Raw genomic sequence first — 13,414 nt, 5'->3', positions numbered from 1 at the left:
ATAGGTTGCTTTCGCTAAATCTTATATCATTATATGGATGGGCAAAGGGATTAGAAACGGATCCCCACCCTGTGGTTCGGATTGTTCCAATTCTGTCTGAATAAACCCTGGCTTTTATTGAACTTGGATGAAATCCCCTGGCAGCCAGGCCCCCCAAATAAAAGCATTATTCCCTCGCAGGTATGCAAAGCTCCCTTTACCCAACTGCTCATCTCTTGGGCTTCACTAATTACTTAAGAGAGAAGCTAAGCAGGGAAGAATCTAGTGTCTGGGAATTAGGATTCCTTCTCTTTCTTACCTCGAGATCACAATGTTATCGCGTTCCCAACTGTGTGATTAATTTAACATTTGGCTCGCCAGACTTATATTAACACAGGGCTCTGTTTTCACAAGAGTGCTTAGCGTGTGTGTAGCATTACATACTTTTTAAAGGAAATCCTCATCTAAAATTTTAAATATTCCCACAGGAAACGCTCATACAAGCTTTCTGTGAAGATAGAGTGAGTTATCTTTGTAAGAACCCACTCACTGAAATTTGGTATTTATTTCCTTGATCGCTTGCTAAGAAATCCAAATCCATTAGCTGTTTACCTTCCAAATTGGTGGACGATGCGAGACCTAAAGGGAGAAGGAAAATGGTGCTGTTCTACATTTATGGAGGATGGCTGGCGAAGGAAAATGCCCTTGAGGGAATTTAGGAATTTGAGCGGCTTTCAGAGTTTAAATAACAGTGATGCATCATTGGAAGGGGGAAAAGTACATGATGGAATATTTATTACAGAGGTTATCCCCACTCTATTTAGCATTGTGAGATCAAGAGGTGTTAGGAGAACTATTTTAAATTTTATGTGCATAGTTGATATTCATTTATGTCATTAATGAAACAATTTAAATGAATATATGCATTTAAAAATGATTTATATTTATATAAAACCCTTAATGAAAGATTAGTTGCTCATTTAGATTAATTATCTCATGTTAAAATATAATTTGTGTTTTCTTGCATTTCAGTTATTTAAGAGATTTTTCTATGTGCAACTTAATATGGTATTTTCATATTCTTTAAAGCTACTTGGGCATTTTCTGCAAGGAAATGGTAAATCATTTCTCCCGTTTCCTATTAATATCCCATGCTGATATCAAAACATATCACAATTTTAGACCATGGGATATGTTGTAAATAGTGAGATTTGGAATATGGAGACGGGAAGATCAAGTACTTTTGGTAATTTTCCATGTAGTTTCTATTTAATGAGAGAAATAAGTTATTTTATATTCTTCTTTATAAATGCATTTTGTGAATGCATTAAACTCTTATAGACTTCACATACTTTATGGAATAAAATATACAATGTCTTTATAAAACTGCCTGACATGCTTTAGCGTAATTGAAGAGAAGGCAGAGATCCAGTGTCTCTGAGTGATGTTTCTTTATTTCAGGTTTAACTGTAGCTACCGTCCTTTTTGGCATAGTGAGAGCTCTGTTGGTATTCTACGTCCTTGTTAATTCTTCACAAACTTTGCACAACAGAATGTTTGAGTCCATTTTGAAAGCTCCGGTATTGTTCTTTGATAGAAATCCAATAGGTAAGTCAGACACTGAGTTTCTCCGTAAATATGTCTTGTTAACACGTTTAGTATCTGATTACATTTCAGTATTTGAAAATGGAGGAGATGCTTGGAAGAAAATCACTCTGCGTGTTGATTCATTTTCTCCAAAAAGCTTCGTTGATATTTTTCTCCTACCAGAGGAAATCTGAATAGAGGGGGCATACAAGCTTTTATTCCAATTTATGTGTGTGTGGAAAAATAAATGAATGTTTACTTTGCAGAATGATTTAGGAATCCATTTGTTGTGTGGCATAGGAAACACCCTGCATTTGATGCAAACATCTTTAAACGTGGCTGGCTAGTTGCTAAAACATTGGCTGTATCACAGCGTTAAGCAAGGCCATCCTTTAGGAATGACCTTCTTACAAGGAACCTGTCTGACACGAGACAGCCTGGGTGTTTCTTTCTTTCGTTGCCCATCCATTTCTGGAATCACAGAGCTCTTGCATGTGCCCTGACTATGAGGTTTACCTAAAATGGTAGTGAAAAATTAATTAAAATCCAGGATTGGTGAAATGTAAGCATCCTCTTCAATAAAAGTGTTTAACTCAATAATTTTAAAGTAGACTTTTGGTTACACATTAGAGGCTTTGTCATGCCTGCCAGGTGGATCTTGTGAGGGTCACAGGGGTTTCCAAGTTCTTGATGCCTCTGCCTTGAAGCCTTTCACCTGTCTTGCTTCTGCAGGTAGCCTCCTGACCTGGGTCCCTTTGAAGAGTCAGTTCAACAACGTGTGTCGCCACCTGGTCAGTTGGTTAGACTTGTGGTGAGGCCCCGGGTGGCTTTGTTTGTGCAGGTGATAATTGATGCGGGATCGGTGAGCCGAGGAGTCGAAAGAAAGATTTCTTAGACTCTCAAGATCTGGCAGTAGTGCTCTTTTATTTAGAGAATAGTGTGGAATAGCATGGGGACAGGACCCATGGGCAGGCAGAGCTTCTGCTGCTGCCTCTGCTGCCCCCGCTGGCATGGGGACAGAGCCCATGGGCAGGCAGAGCCGCTGCTGCTGCCCCCGCTGGCATGGGGACAGGACCCATGGGCAGGCAGAGGTGGTGTGTGGGGACAAGACCCACGGGCAGTCAGAGCTCCTGCTGCTGCCCTGAGTTGAGGGTTAGGGCTAATTTTATAAGGCATGGGTACGTGACTTATTTTTACTGGAGAAAAGAAAAGATGATGTAAAAAGTCATTAAATGATTTCAGTGCAGATGGGGTCTGGTTATTGTGCGGTCATATAACTTTAGATACGAATCTGGCCATATAGATCGGCATGTAGGTGAGGATGCCCTGGGCTTCTCTCCCTGGGGCGGTCCTAATTCATACCATAAAAAAAAGTCCACTGGGTCGTATAGTTTGGCATGTAGGCCAGGTCACCTTGGGCTTCTCTAGCTGGGGCAGCCTTATTCCACATCAATAATCAACAGGGTCTGTCAAGGCAGGGAGGTGGGCTGGAGGGAGCACAGGAGTAGCCTTGGCCTGGTCATTAAGTAGCCTTGTGACCAAGGCAAAAGCATGCAGATACTATTGGGCAGAATCTCAGGGTAGGAGGTTGTTGTGGTTAAAAGTGTGGACTCTGGAGCCAACTGCCTAGGTTCAGTCCTGGTGCTAGTTACTAACAGTAATAACTGGGTATAGTTATATTAATACTTACGTACTAGTTACTTAATTTCTCTGTGCCTCAATTTTCGAATCCATAAAATAGGGATACTATTTACACCTACTTTATTGAGATATTGTAGGAATTAAGCAAGTTAATCCATTCACAGTGCTTAGTACATATCAGAGTCAAATGATTCTTAGCAATGATGACAACATGATATCTGAAAACCTGTGAAATGGAACTAATAACTGTTGCCCTTCTTGTTTCACAGGACTGTTGTGAGGATTAGATAAGACTGTTCTGGAAAGCATCTTGCGTAGATTTATTCAACAAATGTTTTTTAGTGCAGGCACTTTGCGAAGTGCAAGGAATTGTAAACTGCAGAGGACCACAACAAATCTATGGTCTTATTATAGCTGTGGTTAGAAAGTGATTGGAGCACTTACGTACTATTACAGCTATAGAGTTGCTCCACTTTGCCAGTTAATTTGAAAACTACTGTCATAAAGTTTGGAGCATTAAGTGGGACTGAATTTCTGTTATTACAGCCTCTGAATGCTCATGACCGCAGTTAACCAGGCTCTTCGTGTTCAAGACCCGTAGGCTTCTCCATGTACTGATTTATTTATTATTTAAGGATTTGGGACCAAGTCTCAATCTTTGAGGGCACTAATCTTCGAGCAGCACCCTCGTGTTCTCTTGCCTCCTCCTCCTATATCTATTAGTAGGACTTCATTCCTTCAAGAAAATAGAAGACCAAATGAAGTACTCCAAAGATAGGCCTAGTTTGCCCAAAATGTTTAGGGGCCATGAATTATTTACTCTTTCAGTGGTTAAAAATTTTTTTTAATGGAAATACATTTTAAGTGGTAGATTTTAAGTTTCCATTTGGATAAAATTTGTGCACTTTTTGCAATGGGAAGAACAAGCCAAAACTATGAATTATGCCTCATAGTTGACATCATTGATTGTACATACTTTAGTGCTTATATAATATATAGAAAAATTCCCCTCCAGAGTAGAGAGGCAGACATGCACAATTAAATATCTACATTAAATGTATGCAAGTGCCCTGCATAATGCTGCGGCCCCTGAGTCACAGAGTGTGTTCTCTGAGCAGCATGAAGAGGTCAGGAAGCATATCTTTGCCTTCTCAACACTTCCTTATTCAGAGCATGCTCTCAGGGGGACCAGGGTGCATAAGTGTCCTATGAGCTCAGGATCTTGACAACCTGCCCTGTTTTAGAAAACTGAGGGGACAGGAATAACTTTTGCCAATGTGTAGTTTCCAGCAAACTAGACTTGGAGTGATGACTGGTACAGAAACCAGAAACTCCAGGCAGAGGCCCACTGGACAGGCCTGAACCGCACCCTGGCTTGGAATTGCAGAGGTTCTCAGAGTGCTTTTCTTTACCCATCTTCAGTTCCCACTTGCGCTGGAACATTCTCAGTCATCCTGAGCTGGATTGTGGAAATGCCTTTTATGTTCATTCATGGTGCTCCCACCCCAGATGTGCTGTCTCCCTTCTCATGCTTCCTCCCAGATCCTCATGCATTTTGTTACCTGATGGGTGACCCTTTGCACTGATGCGGAAAACCAGGCCTTCAGTGGAGGGTCCTGAAACACCACTGCCCCACTGAAGGCCCAGGTTTCACATACTTGGATTTAAGGATAAGGGCAAGGTAAACCCAGAAAAGTGCTTGTTTCTTCTCCATAGCAAAGCTTCTCTGACTGCAGTTTAACCATTCCAGAGAGCTGGTTTTTAAGAAGGTTCCAACTCTCCACGCTGCGTGACTTAGTTCCCTCATTTTGAACTCATGAAATTTGGGCTGCATGAAGTTTAGTTTGTGTAGTGCGGTATCTTATTGTCTACTGATCTTTCAAAACCCTGTAAATCTTAAGCTATCTGGGTAAAATTGGAATGAACTAGTGTGTGGCCTTAGAATGGCAAAAGCTAGTTTTCTTTTTCCTTCCTCTCACCCATCTGTCTGTCTTATCCTTTTCTCCTTCAGTGTATTTGAGTAACAGTATTGTGCATGTCTGTTAAAGAGCCACACGTTTTCAGCGGCCCAACATTTCCTATGCATTTTGAGTGCACCTTGACTTGAATAATGCCTTTTCAGATGTGATCTGCATCCTTGTGCTGTTCGCTGCATCTGCCACTTCATAGTCAACATTAGTCTTCTATCCTAGCCCCATTTCAGTTCTATCAGATCTTAATAACACAGGTAACACATATCAACAGGACAGCTGTGCATCACTTAACGACGGGGCTCCATTCTGAGAAATTTGTCATTAGGCGATTTCATCATTGTGCGAACATCATAGAGTGCACTTACACAAACTAGATGGTGTAGCCTACCACACACCTAGGCTCTATGTTACTATCTTATGGGACCACTGTTGTATATGCAGTTTGTTGTTGACTGAAATGTTGTTGTGCGGTACGTGACTGTAAAACATTCAGAAATTGAGATGATTTCTGTTTTAAATGTAAATCATGTTTTCCTTGCATAGGCAGAATTCATTTTATTTTTTACATCTGGCACAAGAGGGCAGCATGATCTACATTATTTCAGGGATATAATGTAAGAGCACCTTATTGCAAAACCTGGTTGTTTTTATTTTAAAGCTTTCTTGGAAATTTTGTTGGGTTTTTGTATTTTGCAGCGTTGATACAGAATTTTAAAAGCATTGTCATGGTTTATTATGTTTGAAACATTAAACTCTTTATTAAAGAATTACTCACAGTGTTGTCCCGGAATGTCTAGCATTTCAAACAAGGTCACTTGGGTTTCTTTAATTGACATCTTCTCACCTGGTAACTGGAATAGGCAGCCATCAACATCTTGACTGGATAGATTTTAATTCCTAATGAGTAGATTATGGTCGTTTATGTGAACTGTTTCTGTTTTCTTCTTAAACATGAGTCTATAGGGAGAAGTGTGACCACACAGTTTCTTCAGTTTTATTCCACGCCATCAGTCAGCAGGTACATTTTATTCTCATCAAGTCTCTAGAATTTCATCCTTTGTTCTGGAGACAAGAAGAGTGGATAGTTACCCTTTATTTTATGCCTTATTATGGTGACATAACACCTGGCTGACTGCATTGACTGTAATGGATTCCAGATAAATGTTTGTTTATTTGCTTTTTGTTTGTTAATTTGGTTGTAAGAAACTGAGCTGCTGGTGTTGGTGGATGTTGCATTTGTTTGTTCTCTCAGGGGAGTGCAGCGTTAATAATGGGTGGCGGCCAGTATGTTCATTTCACACAACTGATTTTTTTTTTCGGTGGGGTGTGCATGTGTTTGCTTATTTATGCATCCACTGTTAAAAAAAAAGTACAAATCAGTATGATTATATAAGTTTTTCTTTACAGATCAAGTTAAGTTGAGGCTAAAGCACTATAAAAAGAGGAAAAGGAATGTACAGATTTCTTCTTTTGTCATTTTTATTCTCTAGTGGAAGGTACTGTGCTCATCGAGGTATGGAACAGGAATGGTAAATGTGTTTGAGGCATATTCTTGTATCTTCCCTAATCAAAAATCTAGAATTGCCCCGAGGATTAAGATTTCCAACTTGATTGAGTGGGAAATGAGGCTCTATAGGTGATTTCACAAATCTAAAATATCCTGAATGAGGATGTGCATCTTGTAGGGATTGAGGGTTGGGGAGAGGAGGATGGTAGAGATTTGAACTGTGGTTCTGTTTCTTGATGCTCCTTGGCATCCACTATAAATTGCCAAATAACTCATGGAGAAGTGGAAAGTGAGCTGAAGGCAACATGGTGAGCTTTTCGTACTATCAGAAAAAGTGTCTTGCCTATACTATTTATAACATCGATTGTTAACATGCTGCTGCCTTGCCAGAAAAAAGAGTCATCAGTAGAGAAAAAAGATAATTGTCGGGATACCTATCTGTTTATTCAGTCCAAACAACCACTGGAGTGAGTGCTAAATGCATATTTTTAACAAGTATAATATTTCAGCACTGTCAAAATTACCTTGACGATAATAGGTCTGTTAAATTATAGCTCTATAAGTTAGCAGGTAAGATGGCTCTGCTTTGCACACATTAATCTATGCCTGTTCACACAAGTGATTCTGCTGAGCAGGTAGCATGTTAGAACAAGAAATACTGGTCCTAAAACCTCTGATTTATGGTAGGTGTTGTTTTGACACAGCATCATTCAGACGATTTACAAGGCAAGGCTTCATGTTAAAATATTTCACCAATGTCATCATTCGTCACCGACATAAATATTCAGTAGTGATGCCGGAAAATTGGTAATATGCCCATTCATGCCAAATCACTCGCTATGTTTCCTTTCAAGTGAGATCTGTTGTGGATATGGCTAAAAGAAACTATGATTTTTCTTCCTTGAGAGCAGATGAGCTATAAGAAATTGAGAATAAGAATAACAACCATCCTGACAGCTTTCATGTACTCATCTTGCCTAGGTTGCTTTTAATTCTGGCTTAAGTCCCACAGGCTTTCTTTTTTCTTCCTTTCCTTGCTTAGCGCACATTGTAAAGGACATATTTATATGTACATTAGTTAAAGAGGCTTTTTGTGTTCAAAGGAAGAAGTTAGTCATCATCAGAAAAGCTTTGTTACAAAACAAAAACACACATTTCCCCTTTCATTTTTCCTTGTTAATAATAACAAATGCAAGTGACTATAAAGAGAATAACACAAAAGATTGCATCAATCATAATGATTCTGAATAGCCACATACATATTATTTTTTCAGGTTTGAATGAAACAGCTAATAGTTTGAAGTAGGTGTGGTAATTAAATCCTGTTGGGTTGTCACATATTAAAAATAATGTTTTTTCACATAACAATGGTTATGTGTACTTAAACTCTTATCAGAGTGATATTAAGTCATATTTTTATGGGAGTTTCTCATTTACTACTAATAGTATCGTGAAAGCCTTTGTTACAAGTTTAAATAGTTACATAGTTATATATATTTGATTACTATTGTTATTTTCTCAGTAATCTCTATAAAGGTGATTATTATAGCACTTGTCTACAGCTGGTAAATATTGCACCATTTTGCTGTGCGTTTTTAATCTATTAGAATATTCTGATTACTCTTTATTCATATTTTTTCTCCATAATAGTAATACATGAAAATACTGACAACTTAGTAGCACTGTGTTTGTGGTTGTCCAATAAAATATTAAAAAGATAAGATTTGGGAAGCTTGTACTTTATTCAAAGTGGTAATCATGTAATATCTGAGGAAAATGGAAGGATGATATTTTACTTATGTTTTTTATTTTCCAGTAGTGAATATAGTAAGTGACACATATATATGTATCCTAATAAGTTCTTACTTCATTGTAATATTTGTGTGTTAATATTGTTAAAATTGTTCATATTGTGTGTTAATGCCCCCAAACTCCTAGGTTTTTTTTGGTTTGATATCTGTGTTGTCTTAGAACTTAAGAGCTGGGTACTCAAGACTTCTCTGATGTATCCCAATTTCTGGTGTTAGTATGCTCAATAATTTGGCATTACATGGGATGTGTGATTTATAGTAATTTATTATTTATGACTTAAATAATTTTATAAATAACTTATAAAATATATAAATAATGTAACTTATTGTAATTCAAATACTGCCACCTAGAAGTCTGCCCCCAATTATTACTTCAACATTTTAGCTTTTTGTGGCAGTCAGAAAACACATCAAAGTGTCTTTATGGCATAGTTCATTGCTTTTGTACAACCTTTTCAAGAGAAACTGGAATATTATGTCTGCCAGTTTCAACATGAGTAAATATTGATAAGTATATTACTGAGAACCTAATATATACAAAGCTTAGTCTTTTGACACTAAGTGGGAGTAGATGGGGATTTGCTGGATTTCAATTCCGCGTGGTTTACTGTAAGGCCAGGTGCTTCCCCTCAAAGATTTGATTTTGAAGCTCTGCTGTGAGACCAGGGCTGAACTTTGATTTTCATTTTATAACTAGTCTTCATCTTCTGTTATGATTTCTTCCCCACCCCCTTTATTTTAAACATTATTATTTATTTGCCATGAAAAAAATGGAAGAAAACTTGGATATTTATAACATTGAACCTGTGACATTTTATTTCACATAAAGTTTAAAATTTGGTTGTGTTTTTAATCACTTCTTTATAGTACTTGTCACAATTACAGTTAAATTATAGTTTAGGTAATTATGTGTTGACTGCCTGTCTCTTCTCTTAGCCTTGGGCTCTCTGCCCTCATAGCGCGTATCTATTGTGTTACTGAGAAGTCTGCTGAACCCAAGATCGAACACATTTTTGCTGATTAGTAAATATTTGTTGGCTGGCTAGAAGAAGGGATGGTTTCAGAAGTGTATTTGCATTGCTCCATGCTGCGCCCATAAAGAACAGGGGAACTTCACAGTGTTGAAAGAGACTTTGAGCCATTTTGTCTTACACTTGGTGTTTATATATTACATTGAACTCCTTCCTATAATTTATTTTCAAAAGTAGATTTTGATAGATTCTACTAAATAGAATAGATTATTTATGGTGGACTTTGTTTCTGGTATGTGATAACATGAAGAGAAAACCATATATGTTGTTTCTTTGGAAGTTCATGAAACTAGACTCTACAAGGTTCCAAGTTCCCCTGTTGGTACCAATCAAGGGAATGAAACTGTCACACCCCTAATACATTTCCTTGGGGTTTAATTTTGCATTGAAGATGAATTGTTGGCACTTCTGTGGGTTAAATATTTGGTACCTTTTAGTTTTACCTTATGAACTACGTGCCCTTAATTAAAAAGGAGGAATTAATCCATTTTGAAACAACAGTAGAGATGTTAACTTTATTATTGCACAGGGAGTTGAGACGTAGGCTGAGATGTTGCCATATCGAAGTTCTGCTAGGAACAGAGCTTTGGAATAGCTGTGCCAATCACTTCCTTTCTCTTGACCTCAGGTTTCTAACGGGTAAAAAGAGGGGGCTTTTTCACTCATCCTGCGTTTATTGCTCATCTAGTAGTTGTCAGTTGTGGTACTAAGCCTTGGGACAAAAAGACCCTGTCTTCAAGGCATTTGCAAACTTAAACAATTGCAGACAATGGATTGTTTCAAACAACAACAACAACAAACAAACCATCCATCCATTGTCAGTATTCTATGATTCCATATGGAAAGGATACAGACTCAGAATTTAATAACAGCTGTAGTATGGAGACCTCGTATACACACACACACACACACACACACACACAATACACAAACAAATAAACATATAGCCTTATAGTGTATTTCTTTTTCATAATCAGTTACGTAAGTGGTTAGCCTTGATTTCATAAAACTCCCAAAAACTGTTCTCGTGCAACTTCAAAACAAATTGTTTTCAAAATGAAGTCATGCCAGTGGGAGTGTGAGAGGAATTTAGGAAACAAAATTAAGTGATTCTTTATTTAAGATCCTAATCTCTAACCTTACAGCAAACTCAACGTGGTTTCTAACCGGACTCTTGACTACTCAAATGCTTTCCTGACCCATCAGGGACTGTTTGAGTGCTGGATCTCGTCTCCAAAGAGCCTGTTAGAGAAAGGAGAGAGAAGCCAGCACTTCCACTGTTGCCTTTTATAAGTATCAACACACACTTCTCTTTGGGCTTTTTAGAAGTGTGTTACAAATGCTTTGACAGTAGGTAGAACATAAGCAGTGACGTTTTCCCCATAAGTGTTATCATGAAACTTCCTGTGATCTGTTGAGTGTTCTTCTCGTTCTTTGTAACCAGGATTAATTCCTTTAAGAAATTTCCCCCTCACTTAAGTAGGATCTTTTTAATATCTAAAAGAAAGACGACAAGCTTCAAAGTACACTTTGAGTAGAAGTTTATTAAAATACTGTGGTTAAATGGAAAGCTATCAAAAAATCAAGTTCTCTGTTCTAGAAATATTTTCCTTTCATTTCTTCTTTGCATTTGCATTTTAATAGATTGTATCACATGGGGAATGTTTCAACCTCTTGAACACCTGGAAAGTCTATTTTAGACTTGTTATGTGTGTAAGAATCTTTATCCAGACGTTCTTCCAAATACAGTCATGCTCCACGTGATAGGAAAATCCTGCCTCCGGGTTCGCTGTTGGTAGAAAGCGGTGCTATAGAGCAACCTGTTGTTACTACATCAGTAGAAACCAGTGTGTTTGTCTTGGTTGATTTTCAGCCTAAGTCCCTGATTTGGGGATGTTTAAGTCAATAATTACTTAATAATTTCTCTCCGAACTTCAAGTGGAAGTTTTTAGAAGCTTTCTTTTGATTCAGTGACAGATCTCATCCTTAACTCTTTGACTGAAACATATAATGAAAAAGTACAGTGATTTTGAGGGTGTGGTAAGAAAAACAATGCACACGCTTCTTTCTGTTCTGCACAAAGATTTTTTAACAGATACTGCAGTGTATGTGAATTTGTCCTTAAATATAGTTTCTCACCTATTTAGTTCGTATATCTAGATCAGTAACGATGCTTTGAGATGTAGAATCATGGATTAATTTTTTTCATTACTTTTAACTATTTAAAAATAGATTCAGAAGGAAATGGTTGCTTTCTTGTAAGTAGTCATTATTTTTAGAATTTTTTCTTTTTTCTCCTGTTCATGTCAGAATGGCTTGGGCTCATTAAATTTATTTCCTTTGGGGGAGCTATAAATTTATTAACCTCTTTTTTGAGAATAAAATAGTAACATCTTAAATTATATCTCATGCTAATATGAATATTCTCTATATTCTCCCTTTTACTTAGCATAAAAATGAAAAGGGAGTCAAATATGGTTTAATGAATTCCACCAATGAGCTATATTGTAGACATGTATTTCTTATTGGTACCAACTTTTAAGTGTTTGTCTTGGGTAGTCCTGTAAATGGAAGGAAAATAAACACATATTTCAAGATGATGAGTAATTAGTGTTACTAGAAAATTGTTCTTCCTTGACTTCAAGATTAAATAAAGAGTTGTTGACATAAATAGCCAGAGTAATAGAATGGAGCACCTGTGTAATCCAGACAATCAGCAGTTTATTGTACCATCAGATACGCTGCTGTTTACTAAGGAATTGTCAAGTCTCAAACCAGGTGAATAGATTTAACTTATACATTAGGGAATTCTAAAAATTGAAGAAAGAAGCTTTACTTTCCCCTGATGCCAGATTTTCTAACCACTCACCTCTCCTTTCACAAACGAGACACTATAGGAGTTTAATGCTTAACTGACCTGGCCTTCAGGTCTGCCCTCTTCTCTTGGTTCTTGGTATATCAGAGTTGCTAAATTTTTAAAAAATATAGCTCATCTTTTCTCTCCCCTTAGTACATATGTCCACTTTTTATTTGATGCCAGATGAGAACGAACTTTGTCATCAGTAGGCGTTTTTAAACTATCATTGGACAGGGAGTTGAGATGTAGGCTGAGATGTTGCGATGTCCCAGTTCTGCTAGGAACACAGCTTTGGACTAGCTGTGCCAGTCACTTCACTGGCACAGTCCAAGATCCTCTGGATTGAAGCACAGCTATCTTAAACAGCATTGATGTGGATGGGGGTGTGTGTGTGAGAGAGGAAGAGAGAGACAGACTCATTAATAGTTAGATTGTCACACCACAATAAGATCTATATTATTGGATTCTATTAAAGAGATGTGAAATTTAAAGTTCTAAAATTGACCAGCAAATAAAGTGACCTTTGACTTTACCAACACCAAATGGAATGGTTTTCCTTTATTTTCCAATAGTGGTTTTGAACCACTGTGTAATTCGAGATCCATGGTGCCTGGTGGAAAAGAGAACAGACTTTAGAATGAGCCCACCAGAATGCGAGTCCCAGCCGTGCCACTGACAGATCTTTGCTGAGTTACTTAACCTCTTTTTGCCTCAACTCTATCTGTTCAGTGAGGATGATGGTACAGTAGTTCTAACCATTTTTATGCTTGTGAGAATTAATATCTGTAAAGCATTTGAAACAGATCCTAGCAAATATCTGACATTGATTGGTTTTTGTTTAAGTGACATGATAAAATTTTGGAGGTATTTTTTTGCCTGCCCCCCTTTTTCTTTACAAAATCCAAATGAATATGCTCATTTTGATGAAATAGTGGGGAACGGTGTGTGTGTTTTCCCAGATGCGAAGAAAAATAGATAAATGACCGAGACTAACAAGCCACGAAACAAAATCAACAGTGTGTTTTTTG

The 13,414-nt window shown here is 37.6% G+C and overlaps 1 protein-coding gene across 1 annotated transcript in view; it reads left to right on the top strand.

The window, feature by feature from the left end:
- ABCC4 (ATP binding cassette subfamily C member 4) overlaps positions 1-13,414 on the top strand; it is a 242,356-nt gene that overhangs the window by 123,043 nt on the left and 105,899 nt on the right. The window contains exon 19 of the mRNA XM_023621723.2: positions 1,441-1,587. Coding sequence (XP_023477491.1) covers positions 1,441-1,587 — 147 coding nt within the window. The remainder of the gene's footprint in view (positions 1-1,440; positions 1,588-13,414) is intronic.

The sequence above is a fragment of the Equus caballus genome, chromosome 17 (assembly GCF_041296265.1).
Source record: "Equus caballus isolate H_3958 breed thoroughbred chromosome 17, TB-T2T, whole genome shotgun sequence".
In the NCBI taxonomy this organism is placed as follows: Eukaryota; Metazoa; Chordata; class Mammalia; order Perissodactyla; family Equidae; genus Equus; species Equus caballus.
This window is presented reverse-complemented; position numbering and strand designations above follow the sequence as displayed.